The sequence below is a fragment of the Rattus norvegicus genome, chromosome 8 (assembly GCF_036323735.1).
Source record: "Rattus norvegicus strain BN/NHsdMcwi chromosome 8, GRCr8, whole genome shotgun sequence".
In the NCBI taxonomy this organism is placed as follows: domain Eukaryota; kingdom Metazoa; phylum Chordata; class Mammalia; order Rodentia; family Muridae; genus Rattus; species Rattus norvegicus.
The window spans coordinates 14352303-14373746 of record NC_086026.1 but is presented as its reverse complement, the minus strand read 5'-3'; the positions used below and the strand labels follow the sequence as shown (position 1 = coordinate 14373746).

The 21444-nt window shown below is 43.2% G+C and overlaps 1 protein-coding gene across 1 annotated transcript in view; it reads right to left on the bottom strand.

Annotated features, from left to right (window-relative positions):
* Pgr (progesterone receptor) overlaps positions 1-19349 on the bottom strand; it is a 58874-nt gene extending 39525 nt beyond the window's left edge. Inside the window, exons 1-2 of the mRNA NM_022847.2 lie at positions 17191-19349; positions 15496-15647 (exon numbers count right to left, since the gene is read on the bottom strand). Of these exons, the coding sequence (NP_074038.2) occupies positions 15496-15647; positions 17191-18806 (1768 nt within the window). The 5' untranslated portion in view covers positions 18807-19349. The remainder of the gene's footprint in view (positions 1-15495; positions 15648-17190) is intronic.
* Between the last annotated feature and the right edge of the window lie 2095 nt (positions 19350-21444).

Sequence of the window (21444 nt, the reverse complement as noted above, 5' to 3'; positions counted from 1 at the left end):
CCTTTTATAGTACTACACCATGAATTAAATGTATAATACAGCAATTCTCTCTCTCTCTCTCGCATGATGTGTATTTGTGTGTGTGTGCATATGTGTATGTGTGCATGTTTGTGTGCATATGTGTGTCTGTATGTTTGCATGCATATGTGTGTGCATGTCTGTATATGTGTATGCATGTGTGTGCATATGTGTGTGCATGTCTGTATGTGCGTATGCATGTGTGTGCATATGTGTGTGCATGTCTATGTTTCTGTGTGTGTGCATGTGTGTCTATGTTTGTGTGCATGTGTGTGGGTGCTTCTGTGTATATGCATTCATTGATGGGTGGGTGGGTGTATGCACATGGAAACGAGATAACAACTTTGATTTTCTCAGATATCTTTTGGGCTCTTACTTTTCATAATTCATTATGTATTTACTTCCACATTTTTAAAATCATTCTATCACTATAAAACATAGCTGCTGTCTAAAACATTCTTTTGTTTTTACCATGGTAATTTTTAAGTTATATTTTTATTGTTTAAAATAACTTTTAAATTTAAATACATTTTGATCATATTTTTCCATTCCCCCCAAGTCCCTCCAAATCCTCTGCTCCTCCCAGCACACTCAGATTTAAGTTCTTTCTCAAAACCACATACAACGACAAACCTCCAAATGAAGACAACAAAAGAAAACCACACACAAGAAGGAAAAAAACCACCAAACTATAACAAAAGAAAACCACACCGACACATGTGGTGTCCGTATATGTTTGTCAACTACTCCTGAACAGAAGGGTTGTCTTGGGATGATTGATATAACCAGTGCTGATTTTTCCCAGCATGGATAAATGACAATTCAGTTGTCAACTTTTACTTTTGTAGCTAGGTTTTCAGTCATTCATCCATTATTTTTTAAAAAATAACAAAATAAAATATAGTAAGATAAAATAAAAACTATCATATTACATTTAGACAAGACAAACCAACAGGTGGAAATTATCCCAAAAGAAGGCACTAGAATCAAAGACCCACTCAATTAACACAAATGAAGAGTGGGAGGGCATGGGGGATGTGGGAGGCACTATGGGAAGAGACTGTTAAAATTAAGGGGCATTTGAAGGGTAGAGTGGAAACCGAATGAAGTAGAAACTTCTTAAAATATATACATCCGTGAAGTTGACCTAAATGAAATCTCCAAATAATGGGGGAGAAGGAATCTCCAGCCAAGCTCCAGTACTCGGATTAGGTTACAGCTAATGACGTTGTTGACCAAAGGGCTAATGGGAATCCCCAAACAGCACAGTCTGTTGCCAGTACTATTGGGTCGCTCTCCACAAACTGATAGCAAGGACCCATTGCTGAAGACAATACCTATATTGAACATGATGGTGAGCTGGTATCTCCATAGAACCTTCACCCCATGCCTCTTTGGTACAGGAAAGTAATCTGCATGTTATCAAATGAATAACACAGACACCAAGGCAAGCACAAGCCCTTTACAACAAGGGTATACTGCCTGTCAAATATGCTGGGCAATGGTGGCACAAACTTGTGAAGTAACCAACCCAATACTGATTTGATTTAAAGCCCACTCTATCAGATGGAGCCCATATGTAGCACTGTTGGGTGATCAAGAACCTAAAACTAGACAGTCCAAGGATAATGGAAAAGCCAAATAATACTGGTCAAAAAAGGGAAAAAATGTAGAGATAAAATGTCCCCTAATGTTATTTCTCTGTACTCATAGATCAAGGCCTTGCTCAACTCTCACCAGAAAAGCCTCTTCCTGCAGCAGATGGGAAAAATACAGAGACCCAAAGCCAGACATTACACAGAGAGTGAGAGGCCTTGGGACACAGACTTAACTGGTGAGTCCCCATCAAATCACTCCCCTCAGAGCTCAGGGAAACACAGGGAAGAGACAGAAAGAGTGTAGGACCCAGAGGGAAAGGAAGACACCAAGAAAACAAGACCGTCTAAGTCACAGAAATTTAGCAACTGAATTAGGTCCTGTGTGTGTGTGTGTGTGTGTGTGTGTGTGTGTGTGTGTGTGTGTGTGTGTGTGAAGAAAGCAGTAGAGGTGAAGAAAAAGAGAACATAAAGTTGGGTAGGTAGAAAGATGAGGAAGAACTGAAAAGAGCTGAGGAAGGAAGAAAAAGCATGATTATATATATAATATATTATATATATTTCATATATACATATATATATAATATATATATGATGAATACAATTTCTAACAGAAACAAAAACACAGGTAATGTAAGCAGGCTCAAAGAAGAACACTAAAAGTTGACCTCTGCTTAAAGAGTAGACTTTCACAAAGCTACTGTGTCCATGAAAACAGGAGTAGAAGACAGGACACAGCAAGCGCAATGAAGTCAAACTTCAGATGAGAAAGAGAATTGTCTAGGACTAAAATCATGACAAAATGAAGTCTTGGTTATAGAGCGGTGCAGCTGTATGTAGTGGGAGGCAGGAAAGGCTATGTAGAACTTTTCTTGGCTCTTTCCATGTTTCTTCAAGGTGAATGGCTTAATCCTCTACAATCCTTCCATGATTTGGGGCCCAACTTGGGCCCAATTTCCATATACTGAGCCCTCCAAAACTGTGAGCCAAAGCAAGCCATTCTCTCTTTAAGTCACTCTGTCAGTTATCTGGTCACAACTGTACAAAATCAGGACAATGCAGTTTACTTCAATGCGACTAGAAATGTAAATATTTATCAATTATTTCTAACTAAAGGATATTTTGTAGAATTTAAAGGCTTTATACACTCTTAACAGAAACAGGAGCAGCTAGAGTCAATTTTCCTCAACCCTCTGTTAGGTATTCCACTATGGATGAAGAAAAATTTGATTGATACACTTAAGTAGGTACCTATGGAAGAGAGTCCTGATACTCTGCCAAGCATCCTACAATGGACAGAACATCCCTAACAATGAAGAATTATGTGGTCTCCAAATATCTGCAGAACTGTTTTGTGAAATAATGGTATAAATTCTTGGCCCCATCACTTTTCAACAGATATTTTCTACTTCTGTCTACTGTTGACTGGACTAGGAATCAGACTACTAATCAGATTATTGACGTGTAGCCTTTTCATCCAAAATACCCTGCAGTCTTTGGAGAATTTGTTGATTAAATAATGGGCAAGCAGATAGGATGCTCTTTCGTGGCAAAGAATTTGGTTTTGTGGAAGGCTGTGTCAAAGCCATGAAGCTTATAGACCATTTGTGTCCTCCAGAGATCATGCTATGGAAGCATTTAATACCATAGAGAGGCATAAAAAGGTGAGAGCAGATGGGATGGGCGATTACAGCTAATCTGCGCATGCCATTCAAGGCCCGAGAGAATAGTGATTTCATGCATTACTTCACGAGAGGGTTGGCTATTACATCCAGTTTTCTGGGTCTCAGTTTGTCTCTTTGTATCAACATGCATCATTCTCTGCCTCAGAACTCAGAAACCAAGAGAGTACTAGGTGTGTCCCCTCAACTTGGATCAGAACCATGATCTCAAAACAGATCACTTTTCTTGTAACTCATCCGGCTTGTGGTATTATGTTGTTAGCAACAGAAAAATGACCCAAGACAATAGCTAAACATAATTTAAATAAATTCAAGAGATTAAAGCACATTGAATGTATAAACACCATGATTATGTAAAAAGGAACAAATGAGAGAAAGACACAAAACTCACTGGAAAGTTCTAGAAGATTTTAGGATACAAATTACTCACTTTGGAAGTTGATAATTTAATTTAAATAACTGCCCAGCTCAAGGCTTCCATTATAAATTGTATTTTAAAAATAGCAAATTTCCATTTTGAAGAAAGAAACAGGAGAGTGATTTGTAGGAGATAAAATCAGAAAGGATAATAAAAGTAGAAATGCATCCTTTTGCTGTCTCCAAAGAAATAACTACCCCTTGTGATACCTAAAATGACCATCAAAACACCCATGCATTTTACAACTGTGTGTCTTTGTGGGGTCACTTCTTCATTTACTTCAACCAAAACAGCATATTGGATGTCCTTGCAGACAGGAGACGCCATCTGTCTTCTATGAAGACTAATACTAAAGTGACTTACAAACTTGTAAAACAGTGCCATCCTTTCAGCTTTTAAGCATATTTTAATTTCACTTTGAAATGAAACAAGTAGGATTTGTTCTGCATGTACCCTGTCAGAGATTCGTGAAACACAAATTAAGCAGTCATGCTAACAATCAGACACTTGTAATCAGAATTTTACTGCGCATTGGATTCTTTGTTCAGAAAAAAATAATATCTGATAGATTGTTATGGTTTAAATGAGGAAATCAAAGTCTCAAAATATACAAAATCTGGGTGCTGGAAAGCTGGCTCAGTGGTTGAGAGTGTGCCCTGCTCTTCCAGAGGACTGAAGGTGGGCGCCCAGCATCAACTTGGTTAGCTCACACCACCTGTGAGTGTGGCTTCAGGGAAGTGAGTGCCCTCTTCTGACTTCCATGGGCACCCTCACACAGCTGGCATGCAGTAATACACACACACACACACACACACACACACACACACACACACACACACACACACACGTGTGCACACACACGTGCACACACCAGCAATTTGAGGTGCCAAGCACTGGATCTAAACTCCTGCCCTAGCAGGTGCTCACAACCACTGAGAAATCTTTCTAATTCCTGTAACATCAGCTTTAGTTTCTAATATGGTTGGTATGTATAATCTTTATATACACACGATCTTTGAAGGTCTCAGTAATTTTAACGTTTCTAGGATGCTCTACATCTCTTTGGCCTACTAAAAACAATTTTTATATAACTATTGAACTTACTTTCACTATCCACATTCCCACCTTTTAGGTCCATAGCCTTGAATAACACATTTAATATCCCGGGGCTTTCATTTCCATATCAATAAAATACCATTTCAGTACAGCAAAGTAAATAAAACCTTCCACACTTCAGCAGGTGCAGTCTAAATGCTCACTAGGTAGTAATTCTGATGGTTCAATAAGCAAAGACTTATTGACTACCTACTATTTGCCTGTATAATTTTATAAGAAAATATCCCAGAAGTTTATCTTTACTCCCATTGAATGCTTTTTCTGGAGTCTGGTTTCATTACATCCTTCAGAGACTGATTTTTTATTGAGTTAAATATCCACCTTTTTTTGTTCACCAGGTTTGTTATCTAACTACAAAGCCAACACGGCAAATTCATTACAGCCTAAACTCTAATTCAGTTCAAATGGTATCTACCCCCTAGAGAAATGACCTGTTCAGTCTATTTTGTATATGCAATTAGAGATGAAGACGAATGTTATACATGGCTTAGGTACTGATGAAAGGAGCTAAAAAGAGGCTCTCATAAGGGCTGAAATGCAGTGTAAGCCATAATTTATCACATAATTTCCATCAGTTGGCTATTTTCTCACCATTCTGAAGAAATATCTTTAATATGGGGTCTACATAGTTGGAGGCACCTTCTGATCTTTCTGTCTTCCAGTATAGATTTAAATTTCATTACTGAAGTTTGGACTTTACTGTTAAGTTTCTCTCATCTAAGTCTCTTAACCTTATCCAGTTTTTTTGTTTCTGACATTAATTCTTGTTTCTCAGATGCTGTTCTCATTTATAGTAATCTGAAGTTTATTTTTTGTGGCTTCCTTCTGTTTCTCCCAGTAAATGCATATTAAGTATGCTTTTTTAAGGCTAGTATGCTATTCTCTGGAAATAGCGTTAAAATATATAATCTGTTAGCATGCCACAGAGGAGAACATGGAACAAGAAATTGGTGGTCATCAAAACTTGACACACTTCAGTTCATGCATCCGAGCTGGTATCTTGAATGAGTGAAAGAGAAACTAGAGAAGAGAGAGTGAACTGACTGACAAGAAAGTGAGACTCACACAGGGTCAGTCCATGGCTACCTGTGAGCCTACCAGGTCACAGCGGCAGAATGTGCAAAAGAGATCATCGGACAGACTGGAGGTCACCATCAGGGCTGAGAGCACTCAGCAGAAGCAGAGTGCATGGGAATGGGACAGGGTTGAAGAGAGGAATGGTGTATTCTGACTTCTGTTTAAAAAGCATGACTTTAGCATCTAAGATGGGAACAGAACCGGGAAGTAGGGGTAGAGACAAGACCATCTCCAGCTGTTACAATAAACCCTAAGTGTAATCATTGAGGATCACAGCAATGTGGTCAGTCAGGAGGTTAGAACAGATGAGACTTTTGTAGACATATGCGGAATGTAGGGACAGATCAGTCACAGAAACCTACTTAGGACACATCCCAGCATTTTACATTCTATTTAGCAGTTAGCCTCTGTGGGAAAAGAAATGGAAGGGGAGAAAGGAAGGGGAGGGGAAGCATTGGGGAGGGGAATGGTGGAGTGGGGAAAGGTAGGGAAGGAGAGGAGATGAAAGGAAGGGGGAGGGGTGGGGAGAAAGGGAAGGAGAGGAAAGAGAAGAACAGGAGGGGTGGGGAAGGGGAAAGGAGGGGAAAGGGAGGGAAGGGGAAGAGGAGAGGAGGTGGAAAGGAAAGAGAAGAGAGGGGAGAGGAAGGGGTAGGGACGGGAAGGGGAGGGGACCTCCCAGACAATGTGAAGACATAATGGTCTGCTTACAGTGAAGGATCCTAAGTTAAGATATTAATTTTTAATATCTCCTTACCCCAAAATGAATTTTTCTTCTAAAACATTCAGGTATGTAATGTGAACCTTCATTGATGTCGATGAGCTTTTATCCTAAGTGCTAAGGAGCACTAGACACTAGTAGATGAACAAGACATAACATCATGGTTAGGAGAGAAGGCTCCCGCTACTATCTCAGCTCCGCCATTTTTGCACTGTTTGCTTAGGAGAGTTCCTGGCATTTAGGAAGTATTTATTAAATGACGCTCTGGTTAAATCTGCTCATTACCCAAATGTTGAAACTCTCAAGCAGATTAACCATCTAGAATATCTGTTTATAAGTGTTTAAGCATGTAGCTCTGGGACACTTGACATCGTGGAGTGCCTCTATCTTGGGTAATCATACCCAGGCACTTTTGCTTTTTAAAACCTTCTCTATACAACAAAGATGGCTCCTAACAGGGAGTTACATTTTTTTATCAAAAATGTAATTTTTATCTCAAAGCAATATTATATGGGCTGTAAACTCAGTATCTGCCAGGCAACACAGTCTACTGGGAAGGGCGTCACCATGGACAATGTCAGCATTTTAGAGATGTAACCTTCTATGAAAAAATGCTTGGCTTTAAAATATAAAAACTATTTTTAGGCACCATATCTGTGTGTGGTGATAAAGTGTTTAGCATCATACTCTCATAAACATTCTAATGGTTCTTATGTGCCTTCTGTTTAAAATTAATCACAATGGCTCCTGCAAGGCCCAAGATGCCCGCTGCACTGGTTCAGTTCTCTGAAGGAGAATGTTATTCATAGTATTGTCATTCTAGTCATGTTATTCCCTGTCTTGTAACTCAAAACCTAAATTTGAAATCTTCGTACATCTTTCCAGCACCTCACATCCCTTTTGCAGCCCCATTAATAAGATATTCTTTGCAGTATAAGAAGCAACTAGTGTTGGAACTGTGTCTTTTTTTTTTTTATTAACTTGAGTATTTCTTATATACATTTCGAGTGTTATTCCCTTTCCCGGTATCCGGGCAAACATCCCCCTCCCCCCTCCCCTTCCTTATGGGTGTTCCCCTCCCAACCCTCCCCCCATTGCCGCCCTCCCCCCACCAGTCTAGTTCACTGGGGGGAACTGTGTCTTGTCTGGACATATCAACTTCATTAATTCATCAGTCATCTTCATATACTTCTTTATAGAAGCAGGCAACCTCCAGTTGGAAAAACTGGGACCCACTGAGCAGAAACCCAAACACATCTGATCTAAGCTGCCGTCATGGGCCATGTCCAAACATCAGTGGACAATGATCTTGACCCCTGGACAGTAGGAAGCTTCTGCTTAGTTTCTGGTTTGCCAGCTCACCTGGGAAGATTGGTAAACTGACTCTCTGGGGTTCTCTTGTTTTTCTCTACTCCACTCTCCTCTGCCTTTTTGAGGTAGAAACTAGCTATTGCCATTGAGGACTGGATTAAGAATAGCATAAGATGCATTGCGATGTAGTTTTAATGGCTCCTAAGTTCTGCTTCAATAAAGACATAAATTTCTGTTAGATGAAATGTGTGGTCTCTTCCTGTTTTCTTTCTTATTTGGGGAACTTGATGACATCTGAGCCCTGGCCTACTTACCTCTGAAGTGGGAATGGTAAATTCTGTTGAAGGATGTTGTGAAGGATAGAAGACACAAATCGAAAATATATAGCAAGGTTTCTACCATAGAAAGACAGTAATGGCCATTTCTACTCTCCTCCACTTCTACTGACTGCAGGTCTCCAAGTCTCCATTCCACCACACTGCTGTGCTGAGTGTTAACCGGCCACTTCCCCACAGTCCTTAGAGCCAAGGACCCTGTCATCTGCTACAGAGGCAGTATTTAGCGGATGTACAATCCTAGGACTCATGGAAGGAATCAGCTCCACTGTTTCTTAATGCCATCTGTACACTAGGGAAAGAGAACCTGCCTCAAAGTCTCGGTGTGATGGCTAACCACACACGTTAGTGCACCGAGAGACATCAACAGAGTTCCTTCCTTTACAGATTAGTAATAACCAGTCTATCCTTTCTTTTATACTGTCTGCAAACATTTGAGAACAGCTTGGGATTGGTGATCACTGAAAAGGGACAAACTTCCCAAAGAGAAATTAAATGGAGCATGCATCTATATTTAAATGCATGAATATCCAGCAACAGTGAAATTGCATTCATCTTCCCTTCCATAAGTTCTTAGGTAGCTGTAGAACAAGTTCAAAATATATGACTTACTTCTTTTAGAAAATAGGGCCTTCTCCTGTAGATTAAGAAGGCTTTTTTTTTAATAGTATACATTGGTTGCGTTAATGAAAAATGCCACATAATCCAAACTTCTCAAAGTTTAATTTAAACAGTGCCTAAAGTATGAGTAACTAATTACTGAATACAATTTATTTTTTATTTTTTACGACCAAACCCAGTCACTATTGCTGATGTCAAGAAGTGCTTACTGACAGGAGCCAGATATGGGTGTCTCCTGAGAGGCTCTGCCAGAGCCCTTCTGATACTAATGAGGATGGTTGCAGCTAACCATTGGACTGAACAAAGGGACTCCAATGGAGGAGTTAGAGAAATGACTGAAGGAGCTGAAGGGGTTTGCAACATCATAGGAAGAACAACAATATCAACCAACCAAACCCCACCAGAGCTCCCAGGGACTAAACCACCTATCAATGAGTACAGATGAGGGACCCATGACTCCAGCCACATATGTGGCAGAGAATGGCATTGTCCAGCATCAATTGGAGAAAAAACCCTTGGTCCTGTGAACACCTTTTCCCCCGAAATAGGGGAATGCCAGAGTGTTGAGGTTGGAGTGAGTGGGTAGGAATGGGAGCATCCTCAGAGAAGCAGGGGAAGGGGTATGGAAGAGGGGGGAAAGGGGCTAACATTTGAAATGTAAACATATAAATATCTAAGATGGCTTTAAACACGGTTTTCCTGCGTCAGTCTCCTAAGACTGAGATTACAGGGCTAAACTACCACTCTTATAGGTGACTTTCAAATGCTTTAAATGATGACAGTGACTCATGTGTCCACTTTAATGTCTGTCTGAAGATCACTGGAGACACTATTTTGCTGAAAAAGAGTGGCAGTCATATGTCTCAGGCATGGTTTTCAGGTGTCAGTGTTGATGGCCTACTGACTGTGGGGCAATCTGGTGCTAAATCTTCACCAAATGGTGCTCACCTATCTTTATTCAGATGTCAAAGATGTCCCCACATAAAAAATCCTCCTGCCAAGGATTTGCTCTGATACCATAATCACTCAACTGAGACCTAAGGATTTCCTGTCATAGAAGAGGCGTGTGTGTGTGTGTGTGTGTGTGTGTGTGTGTGTGTGTGTGTGTGTGTGTGTGCGCGCGCGTTTGCTTATAATAGTTTGTTTAAATAAACTTTGGAGTGGAAACATAAATCAAAAGCACAATGAAGAGACACTCTGAGCACAGAAAGGATTAGGACAGAGTTAAGGAGTCAGTCTCCAGAGAAAAACCATGGTTACTTCTAAAAAATGTAAATTAATATTCATTCAAATGCAAAATAATCTGGTAAGACATCAGGGAGGTAGGAGTTAAAAGACAGAGGAGAGACACTGCTGTCAGACTTAATGCATAGTGGTAATTCTTTGTGTATTTCTTGGTAAAATTTAGATATAATATAGTATCTCTACTTTATTGTATTCATAAAGGAGTTACAGATGTTAGACCAGTGCCCAGATTAGAGTCAAGGCCAGTCAGAGTCTGTTAGATGAGAGATTCCCTTGTGTAACATCAGATATTTGATCCTGCATCCATCCTGGACTTCTGCAATGTAGTGTTGTCTCCTATAGCTCCAGGATACGGCAAACCAGAACATTCACATATTCTTTTCACATAATGCTGTGTGTATGCACATGTGTATGCATGCTTTTGTGTGAATGTGTGTGTCTATATGAAAGTGGAGGTTCATGGGTGTATGCATACATATGGATGTGCTTGTGTTTGTGCATGGGTATGTATGCTTGTGTGTGTTCATTCATACATGCATGGCATGTGTGTGTACATTCAGCAGACTAGATGCACAGTTGAGTTTCCTTTTCCTACATTTTCAGTGGTTGAAGGCAGGTCTTACATATTTATCTCTGTATCCCCAATACAATCATGTAGCATAAATAGACACTTTTAAAATAAATAAAATCACGTGGCAGCAGGAGGACTTTGTGTGTTAGGAGCTTCATCAAAGAACTTAAATCCCAGAGAATGGAGCAGACATTTACCAAGCACAAGAAATACTACCTCCAGCAATGCTTGGAGAGAAGTTGTTTAATTCCATGAATTACTATAGAAAGCTTTGAACAGAAAGTTAGAACTACACCAATCCTCTTACACATGGACCCCCACATGCATACATACATACAGTACACACAAGCATACATACAAAAGTATGCTTGTGCCTCAAGCCATACACATGTATGAACACACACAGCTACATATACAGGCATGTGCATTCATATGCATGTACACACAAACATGCACATATAAGCACGTATACACAAATGCCATGCATATATGAATGAATGCAGTCATGCACACACATTGTGGCAGCGTGAATATGAATGGCCCCCCAGAGGCTCATGTCTTTGAATGCTTAGTCACCAGGGATACAGTACTTGGAAGGAATTAGGGGGCGTGGCCTTGTTGGAGTGGGTGTGGTTTTGTTGGAGTAGGTGTGGTTTTGTTGGAGCAAGGACTTTAGGGTTTGAAATGCTCAAGCCATCGCTTCTCGGCCTTTTGGCTAAGATCAAGTGAAATGCTCAAGCCAGGTCCAGTGTCTCTCCCTTCCTGCTGCCTTAAGATCCAGATATTGAACTCTCAGCTGCCGTGTCTGCCTGTGTGCTGCCATGCTCCCCACCATGAAGATAATGGACTAAACATCTGAAACAATGAGGAAGTCCAAACTAAGTGTTTCCCCTTATCAGAGTTGCTATGGTCACTGTGTCTTTTCACAGCAATAGAATATGACTAAAATACACACACAAACACAAATGCATACATATGTATTTATACACACATGAAACCCCCCACTCCCATGTAGGCACACATATGAACACACACATTCATACAGAAGTATGCACACATGGCCAAATGTGCACATGCACACACATGCATAAACACACATGAAAATGCAAGTGAATTCACATCATTATAGGAAAGAAAGCATTATGGCTAATGATTCAATGACACATACATTCTAATAAATGATACTGCTTATGTTTTAACAGTTCCCAACATTATATACATATATTGTAAAACATTGACGTAGTCACTGAAGAATCAGTGATAGGAGACCAAGTGTTGAGCATGAGGACTTAAGATTGATCAATAACATTTTAATTTTTTTTAAGTACAATGCTCTGCTGTGTTCCTTGGGCAGTAGGAGGAGAACTCAGGACTCAGAGGCCTCAGCAGGAGCACGGCTGCTACTGTCAGTATGGGGTTGGAAAACTCTGCTTTCCTCAGAACAGTGGTGTTAATGACACACAGGGCAAAGGGCCATTAACAACTGCCATACGGATATCACACAACGCACCTTTCTGCTTCTTCCTCACTTCAGTGTGTCACAGCTCTGCCTGTGTTTATTTATTTTCAGTGTTAGACAGAAAGACCTCCAGCTTGAGAGGAAATTGGCTGTAGAGTTTTGAAATGAAGTCCAATGAATTACTGCACATTTATTTTTAGGATAATGGGAAAACTGCCCAGGTTAAACTTTCTGAGAGCACATTAAACCAAATACGATGATTGGTGAATTATCTCCTCCAGAGCCCAAATGTTAATTACACAAATTACAGTGGAGAAGACTATCAGTTATTTTTGTGGACTGCAAATGATAAAGCCTTCCTGAGTTTAGAGACAGGGAAGATCCAGCTTCTGCAGCTGTTGGTGGACAGCCTTCTCTCATTTCTCTTCATGAAATGGCCTCGTGGGAAAGTCTGACTCTAAGGCAGTCTTGTTTAGATGCTTAATTATCCTCTCCAGTTGAAAGAAGCATGCCGTTCATAGAAGCAATTTCATTTCTGTCCTGTTTCAGCACGGCCTACCAATGACAGTTCTCCTATAAAAGTTTCCTAAGCCTCCTTGTTTCTGACAAAGGGTCAGTGCTTCAGGCTGTGCAGCACTGCATGGCCCAATCACTTAGCATATATGTAATTAATTGTGGCCATCTATTGGTGGCATGTCCTTTTCTGCCAGGGGTATATATTCTGTTTAATGGTCTCTCACTTGTACCTAACCCAGGGCCTGGGTATGACAGATAGTTAGTAAGTTAGTACATGAGCTAAGGTCCTTCAGGGAATTAATTTCTGAATAATTAATACCCAAATGAAAGTGTTATAATGTTACAAAGCAATTACAAATACATCCATTTTATAAAGTCTTGCCTTGTAAATAATGCATTTCTATTATGTTATATTTGTTTAATCATACTGCATTCAATGTCTATCCTACTAATGTTGTCACACAGTGAACCATCCAAATGAGAATGCAGCATAATTAGTTATGATGACCAGTTTACAGAGCAAAATATTGACTTACTGAATATTCAATATATTTCTGGTCATTGGGCATATTAAAGTAAGCCAATAAAAATGTCCCTGTCCCCCACAAGGCCAAGTTCCAGGCCTGAATTAGTAGAATTTGCGAGTGATATTTTTCATCTCTTTGAGAGACATTGTGTAATACCTGACCATGTCCTGGTTCACGCTGACTCTGTCAATGTCTTTGCAAAGGAGTGCAATAGGCTTTTCAACCAACTGGATTCATTTACTTAAGGGGAGGCATTTCTCTCATTTATAGTCTCTATTTCCTGAACGTTATTTTTTCTCTCTCTCTCTTCTCTCTTCCACGTAAAACCAGAAAACCAATGAAAACCAGCTGTCCTAGTTGACTGTGTCTCCCACTCTTACCCTGGGAAAGGAACACTCAACATACTTGCTTGTCAGCTGGGTAAGCCTTTCTCGGGGTACTTCACCAAACGTGAAGAAAACGTGATGTATATCTTTATACCACACACTTCTGGTCTTTACATTCTCTCTTAATTCATATTTAGCATTCTAGATGTTTCCCCACTTGGCCAACGGGTTTGACGGTGTTTCCTATATGAGAAAGGAAGTGCTGTGGTTGAGGGGCTGGAACCATCTGGGTTTGAATCCTGACTTTACCACTTCCTAACTGTCAGGAAGGCAGCTTGATTTCCTCCTGAATAAAGAGTGAATAAAAACTCGTCTCTCTTGAGGGGCTGAGGTGAGTCCAGTGGAGCCTAGGACATGGGCACTGGATGGTAGGAAGCACTTTGTAATGCCACGGTTGTCAGTCACATCATTGGTTCAGTGAACACGCCTGCCATCCACCTCTGGTCCTCCTGGCTTATGCACAGCTGTCTGCCATGAACTAATGCACAACCCAGCTCTGTTTCAGCTTCTTCCCAGCCACTAAAGTCCTCCGCTTATGTCTCATTCCTGGACACTCCTAGAAGCCTCTATCTACTCTATTTGAAACTTGCTTAGCAATAAACTGGAAGGAGGATAGAAGGGACTGCTCCATTACAAGATTATAATGTTCTAGAGATCCTGTAGGGTACAAGAATCCTCCCACGAAAGAAGTTAACACTCCACTAATGAGCCCAGAAACTTAAGGTCCTCTCACTTGCCCCCATTCTCACATGTGCTCTTGGACGGTGGCACAGTGAACCCTGTGCTTGAAGCTGAATGCATTCAGTTTTACTTAAATAATCTGTGACTTAACCAGAACATAAAACCAAAACCAAAACAGGCCTCTAAAAGCGAACAAAGTGCACACATTTTTAGAAGAGCCTTCGTGGAAGCCTCTGAATGCTCCAGCCCCTTTCGGGCTGCCTATGAGTAGGGGCTGCTGGATCTCAGAATCCTGGGAAGGAGGACAACTTACTGCTGATGCCCAGCCCACGTCCACCTCCGCACTCCATGTCAGCTTCTTAGAAAACACACTTGTCTCCAGCAACAAACTATGACACAATCTGGAAATGCATTCTAATCTTCAAAGGCAAACATGTTTCCTGGAGTTTACTGAGGTGGAAGGAATTTTAAAATGTTTCTACGGAAGGTAAAGTCTGAAAGGTACCCTGCAAACTATTGCAAAACCAGTGGCTAAGTGGGTAAGTAAGATGTTCTTTAAAAATGTGCAGGTTTTACTGAAAGCAAGATAGTGCCAGGGAAATTGTATTACTGCGGAATTCAGATTGTTCATTGATTCCAAGCAATAATTCCTATCCTCCCATATACATGAAGCTATGCTAAACAAAAAGACCAACTAAATTTTTGTTTAGAAATAGTATATCAATATTATATCAAAATGCATTTATGGAAAAGACAAACGTGTAGATAATTTGCAACTGTATTATACATTATATAAATGCCATATATTTGTACATATACTGTGAACATGTAACACATGTATATAAATGTATGCACAAATATACAAATATGCACAAATATGTACCTTTAATTACTAAAAACCCAGTGTTTTGTTTATACAGGAGATACATATAAACACCTCACTAGAGTTGAAGCTGTATCTTGAGAGGAAGAGAATCCCTGGCCAGTGTCATGACTTGGGTACTGTTTGAAAGTATGAGTCACAGTGTAAATTTATAATAGCCAACCACATTCATTCTTCGATATTGTAGGCAATGCATATGGTTAAAATAGCATCATAATTTCAGGTGTAAAGAAATGTCACCATTTCTTAGAAACAAGCACAACTAAACGGTATAAAGTGTTAGGTGGTCTCCATGACAATGGGATGAGGAGGAAGAATGAAGAGGAAGCTTCCTACCTTCCATCGCCCTCTTAAAGAAGACCTTGCAGCTCCCACAGGTAAGCACACCATAGTGACAGCCAGATGCTTCATCCCCGCAGATTAAACAGATCTTCTGAGGTAAGGAATCAAAGCCATATTGTGGGCTCTGGCTGGCTTCTGAATCTGGCCTTGAAACGCAAACAGATTCTGTTTAGTTTTAGGTACACTGCTATCTGATAAAGACAGCTTTCTGGTATTGATGAGAACAAAGTTTTTGTTTTGTTTTGTTTTTTAAATAGAACCATAGTATTTATTTATGGGGCTTTTTGTTTATGTTTTTGTTTTTTGCTAAAGGTCTCATGTAATTGGGTTGGCTTTAAACTTGTTCCTTATCAAAGCCTAGCCTTGAACTCATGAAATTCCAGCTTCTAAGTGTTGGCAACAGAAGCACCACCATTCCCAGTTTATAAGTTGCTGGGGAAGAAGTCTGGGCTTAGTGTATGATAGGTAAGCAAGGTTTCTAGGAACTGGTCCGCATCCCCAGCTCCTAGGGCCATAAACACACATACAAAACTACACACACACACACACACACACACACACACACACACACACACCACGTGTACACACGTATTTGAATGTCAGTGGACTAAACTTGATGCTTGATATCATAAACTCCCTAAAATGGATTCTTTGGACTCACAAATCATTAACATTCATCAGCTTAATAAAAGGAGAGCCTGTGGGTGCACCCTTTCATGTTCATAAAAGCTAGAAATGCTCCTTTAAAAAGAGCTCCTTATACAGAAGTGATTTCGCCTTTGGCAGATGAAATATGACCTCCTTCCTGAATGCTGGGTCACAACAAATACGGCTGAGCTTCAGGAGTTTAACTGGAATTAGCAGCAGTTCGGGCTTGAAAACTCAGCCCTGGAAACGGTCGACTGCTCCAACATATACATATAGATGTGATGTTAAGGCTTTGTTAACGCGCTGACATTACTTTGCCTAGTTACTGTGTCTGAGACTCCAAACCCTGGGCAGTTTTCCCCCTTTCGTGTCCATTACTTCAGTATGTGGGAGTAAATGTTCTTGAAAACACATATGAGGAAAGTAAAGGCGTCTGCACCAGTGTGAGGATTCAATGCTCTGGCAGCCCTGCCCTTGGTGTTAAACACTTACCTCCTCACTCTTGATGTTCCTAGGAAAATTGGGCCAGAGATCTGCCTAGATCCCTAAGGTGTTTCTGATATCAGTTCTGAAGTCACACTTAAGCCCCACCTCTCCCAGAAAACCTGGGCTTTTGCACCTCAGTCTCCCAACACACACACACACACACACACACACACACACACACACACACAACACACACTCACTACACCATACCACACACACACCCGTGAGGGCATTGCCCTTCTTGCAAGAGATTTATGAAGCTCCTAACAAATCCTCACCACAATAAAAGGTCTTGAGTGGCGCCTCAAGTTTTGAACCTGGGTGCTCCTGGTTCAGGAAGTTTGCAGGCAATGTTTGGGAAAATGGTGCACAACAAAATGGTATCTCTGCGCCTCCTTTTACGCTCCTCCCCCGAAAAAATGTAAGAAGAAGGGAGGCACTGGAGAATGGGTGTCAGGTCTCCAAAATCCAGTTCTCCCTCCCCCACTGCCCTGGCCACCCTGCTACACCGAGATGGGGGAATGGAGCATGGCTGGGCTGATGGCAGGTGCTCACCTCAGGTAGTTGAGGTAGGGCGGGTAGACTTGGGGCAGGCTGTCCTTGAGCACCGCGGCCTGGTAACCCAGCTGAGGGAGCCCATTGAGGCCGAGCGGCGGGTAGATGGCCGGTGCTGCGGAGGAGGTCGGAGCGGCGGGCAGGCTGTCCCGGGGAAGCAGGCAGGAGCTGGCGGCCGGGGGTTTACAGGGCAATGGGGCGAACGAACCCTGCGTGGGCGGCGCGCCCTCCGCTTTGTACAGGATGCACTCCAGTGCGGAGCCCGACGAGGACACTGGCGACACCGCGGCGCTGCCCGGGCCGCCGGCTACCGCCGCCTCTCCGGGCCTGGAGGGTGGCGCTCGCGGCGGCGCCGGCGGCAGCGGGAAGTCTGGGAAGGTGGCGGCGCTGGCTCCGGCCAACAGGTAGGGGCGCGGCGAGCGGGAAGCAGCCTCCGTGCCCTCCTCCTCCTCCTTGATCTTCAAGCCGGGAGGCTGGAATTCGCCGTAAACTGGGAACCCGTCCTCTTTAGGGTCGCCTTCTGGAGGGTAGGTGCAGTCTGGGAAGTCACCGCAGGGCACCGGCGGGGAGGGCGCGGAGGGCGAGCCCCGAGGTGGAGCAAAAGGGACCTGCGCTGCAGCCCCGCCGTCGTAGCTGTCCCCCTCCAGCAGCTGCCGGGTGCGGGCGGCTAGGAGAGCGTGGTTCAGAGGCAGAATGGGCACGTGAATGAAATCCACCACTGTGGTGGCCAGTGGGGAGCGCCCGGGGGCAACTGGAGCGTCTTGCTCCAAGGAGACCCTGGGAGCAGAAAACCGGGAATCTTCCTTGGGGACCAAGGTGACGCCTCCTGGGGCCGCCGCGGGCGCGTTGGCTGTGACTCCTCCTCCGCTGCACATGCCTTCCAGTGCTCGAGGTTTGCTCTTCAGAAGCGGACCCGCAGAGCCCTCGGTCTCGAGACCACCGTCCTCCTCCACCTCCACCGTAGCAGGCTGCTGAGATGGCTTCACCCCTGCCCCGGGCCAGTGAGCACTCCCCGAGGTCGGGAGCAACAGCTGCCGGGGTGGTGACAGCCCTTTGGGCAGCACCTTCTGCCCTGCTCCTGTCCCGGAGCTGTCGCCAGCCTTGCTCTCTGGCCGGCTCATGAGCGGGGACAACAACCCCTTGGTAGCGGGGACACTGCGGGGGTCTTCTGGAAGCTCTGGCCCAAAGAGACACCAAGAAGTGATGGCCTCGCAGGCTGGAGGGCTGGTTTGGCTTTGCTCGGGCCCCGAGGGCGCCAACAGGGTGTCTAAGACACTGTCTAAGAGTCTGCTGTCCTTCTCCGGAGCTCTGGGATTTCTGCTTCCTTCGGCGCGAGCGGCTTCGACTCCAGAGAAAGCTCCCTCCACGTCGGACAGCGACTGCTGATTTTGTGTCTTTTCGTCTGGGAGCTCCTGAGCCTGGCAGGACCGAGAGAAGAGCAGCCGGTCCAGGGAGATCGGTATAGGCGAGACTACAGACGATGCGTCCGAGTGCTGACTTCCCTGGAAGGGATCCGGGTCCAAGCGTGCAAGCAAGGGAGACCCGACGTGGGTGGGGGAGGGCGCGGCGCCAGATGTGTGGAGAGTCCGCGGATCCTTTGCCTGCAGCTCAGTCATGACGACCCGAGATCCCCTTTTCTCCTCCCCTGTCTCCTGGGAGGAGGGAAAAGGGAAGGAGGAGGGGGTGCCGGTGATATAGGGGCACAGGGAGGGGGAAGTGGGTGTTGAGTCGCCGGACCCGTGGGATCTCCACCTCCTGGTCGGGAGGGGCAGTCTTGGTCAGCTCCTGTTCTTACCCTCCACCCAGATGCAGAGGAAGGGTGGTAGTCGCGCTGTCCCGGCGGCGTGGGGTGAGAGCAGGAAGAAGTAGCTGGATCAAGCTGGTCTCAGAATTGGGCAAGTTTTCAAGAGACTTTTGCCCTGTTTCTCCTTGGATGGGAGACCCGGTGCTGAAGCAGCCGGTGCTGCAAAAAAGGGCTCCCGCTCTCAGGACTTCTTACGTTAGTTGAAAGCTAGGCATCTTAGGAGGTTTACATCACAGTCCTCACCAAAACCCTGGGACTAAGAAGTAGCCCGTTCTTAGTCGTTTTCAGGCTGTGACAGTCAGTACAGTCCCTGGGTTTTCTACAGTCTCAGCGAGTTCTGGTTGCAGGTTGGTCTGTTAAGCTAAGTGAAGCTAGCAGAAAGGCAGAATCCTCACACCAGTAAATACTACAGTGCCTGATAGTGACAGTCTAGACTGGCTCCACAGCTTTCTAGTAAGCCTCCGCGCTCTAGGAAGGCCCGCCCCAAACCCCTCCCTAGCCAATCACTGGCGAGATCCAAAACTGGAGTTGGCATTCCACCTGGAACATCAGACTTCGAGAAGAAAATCTTCTAAACATATCAGAATTTATACTGCCAATTAAGAAGTATGCCAGTCCCGAGGGGAGAAAAACTATACCCTATCAAAAGCAAAATTTTTGTGAAGACTTCAGAATTTGAAATTTGTAAAAGTTCAACACAGACAATGACATAGGGTGACATTATTTTTATGTGTAAAAGGTATAAAATGATCACCAATTTTTTTCATTTTTATTATGTATATATGTCTCTGAGTGTATGTCACATAGTTACATAGTTGCTCAGAGGCCAGCAGAGAGGGTGAGAGCCCTGAGAGGTGAAGTTACAGGTGGTTGTGAGGGGTCTGATGTAGGTGCTGAGACCCTAATTGGGGTCCTCTGAAGGAGCAGCAAGTGCGCGTGTATGTATGCATGTGGGCCACTGCATGTGTCACTGTGCATATAGTACCAAGACCGCTCCCAAGACCAGGCAGTGGATTTCCTCCTTCAACCATGCCGATTCTGGAGATATAAATCGTCCTGAGTTTGGAACCAAGCACTCTTACTGGCTACCTGTCCAGCCTGCCTTTAAACATTAACACATTCAAACTATTCCTGTGACAAGTGGGCCACCAATGTGACTCAGCAGTTAAGGATAGAAGACGGTTGGTAATGCATCTGCCTGTGTGGGGAGTCTGGACATCAAGTGTCACATTTTGGTTTGTCCTAATGAGCAAATTTCTGTGTTTTCACGAGGTTCCCTTCAGTCCTTATTAAATATCCTGCATCACATCTTAAGATTTCCACTGGGGAAGCCAAACAGCATTTTCTCCCTCAATGTTTCTCTACTCTTAGAATAATTATCATTGAGCTTTAAAAATAAATCACTTTAAATTCATGAGAACACTGTAGAGGGGAGAGACTATATATTCTATATATAGTCATAAGCTAGTGTCCACGCTCAATCCAAGATCAGTGGACATCTTGACACTGTCTTAAGCATGCCCTATTCAAAACTGAGTTGGTCATTTGGGAAATGTCTTTGAGTGTGTCCAGGTCCTTTTTCATGCTGACGCCTTGCAGTTATTCTCAGCCAGGTCTAGAAGATTGGGAGAACACTCCGAAACTTCAGAGCAGGTGGGGCTCTTGGAGGCCAACTACCCGGGTGTCTGAATCACCAGGAGGTCCTACATGTGGGAAGGGAATCTCTGTCACATTGGACCATTGGGTTTGGGTGTGGACTTTTCCAGCAATGAGTTATCGCTGACTAATTTTAGATGTATGAGAATTAGGGAGGAAGAAGAGAATTCAAAGAAGCTGTTATTGTATGTCTTTACAGTAAAAAATGTCCTTACAGTATGTCCAAATGGAAAAAGAAAAAGAGTGTGGGAATTGCAGTGGGTATTCTGGACAGTGCATAGAGTAAGTGTAGAAGGCAAAGAAATGAGGCTAGCAGGTAGCCCCCTATATGAGCATATGCATGTATAATGTATATGGGGAACCCTGACTGAAGACAGTGTGAGACATAGAACCTTTGCCTCCAGACGTGTACTCATTCCCTCTGCACACTGTCCTTCCCCTCCCTTCCTTGCAATACTGCTACCACACAGTGACCAATGCTCTGCCTTCTATCACTGTATAATAGGACTTCTAAAAGTTCCTGTCTGCTTTACTAGGTGTTCTGTAAGCTATGCTCTGGGTCTTAGACATGAGGGTAATTTTTGTTTTTTACTTTATATTAACAGGCATCACTTTTCAGAATAGTTTTAGCTTTCTAGAAAAATCTACAGTGAATAAAGAGTAACCATATTCTCTCTGTATGGCTTCCTGCGTGTTGCTATTAGTGAGTTCAGACTGGTGTGTACTTGTTAACTAATACCCAGAATATATACAGTTTTCTTCCAATATTCATTTATTTTCCACATTCCACCCAG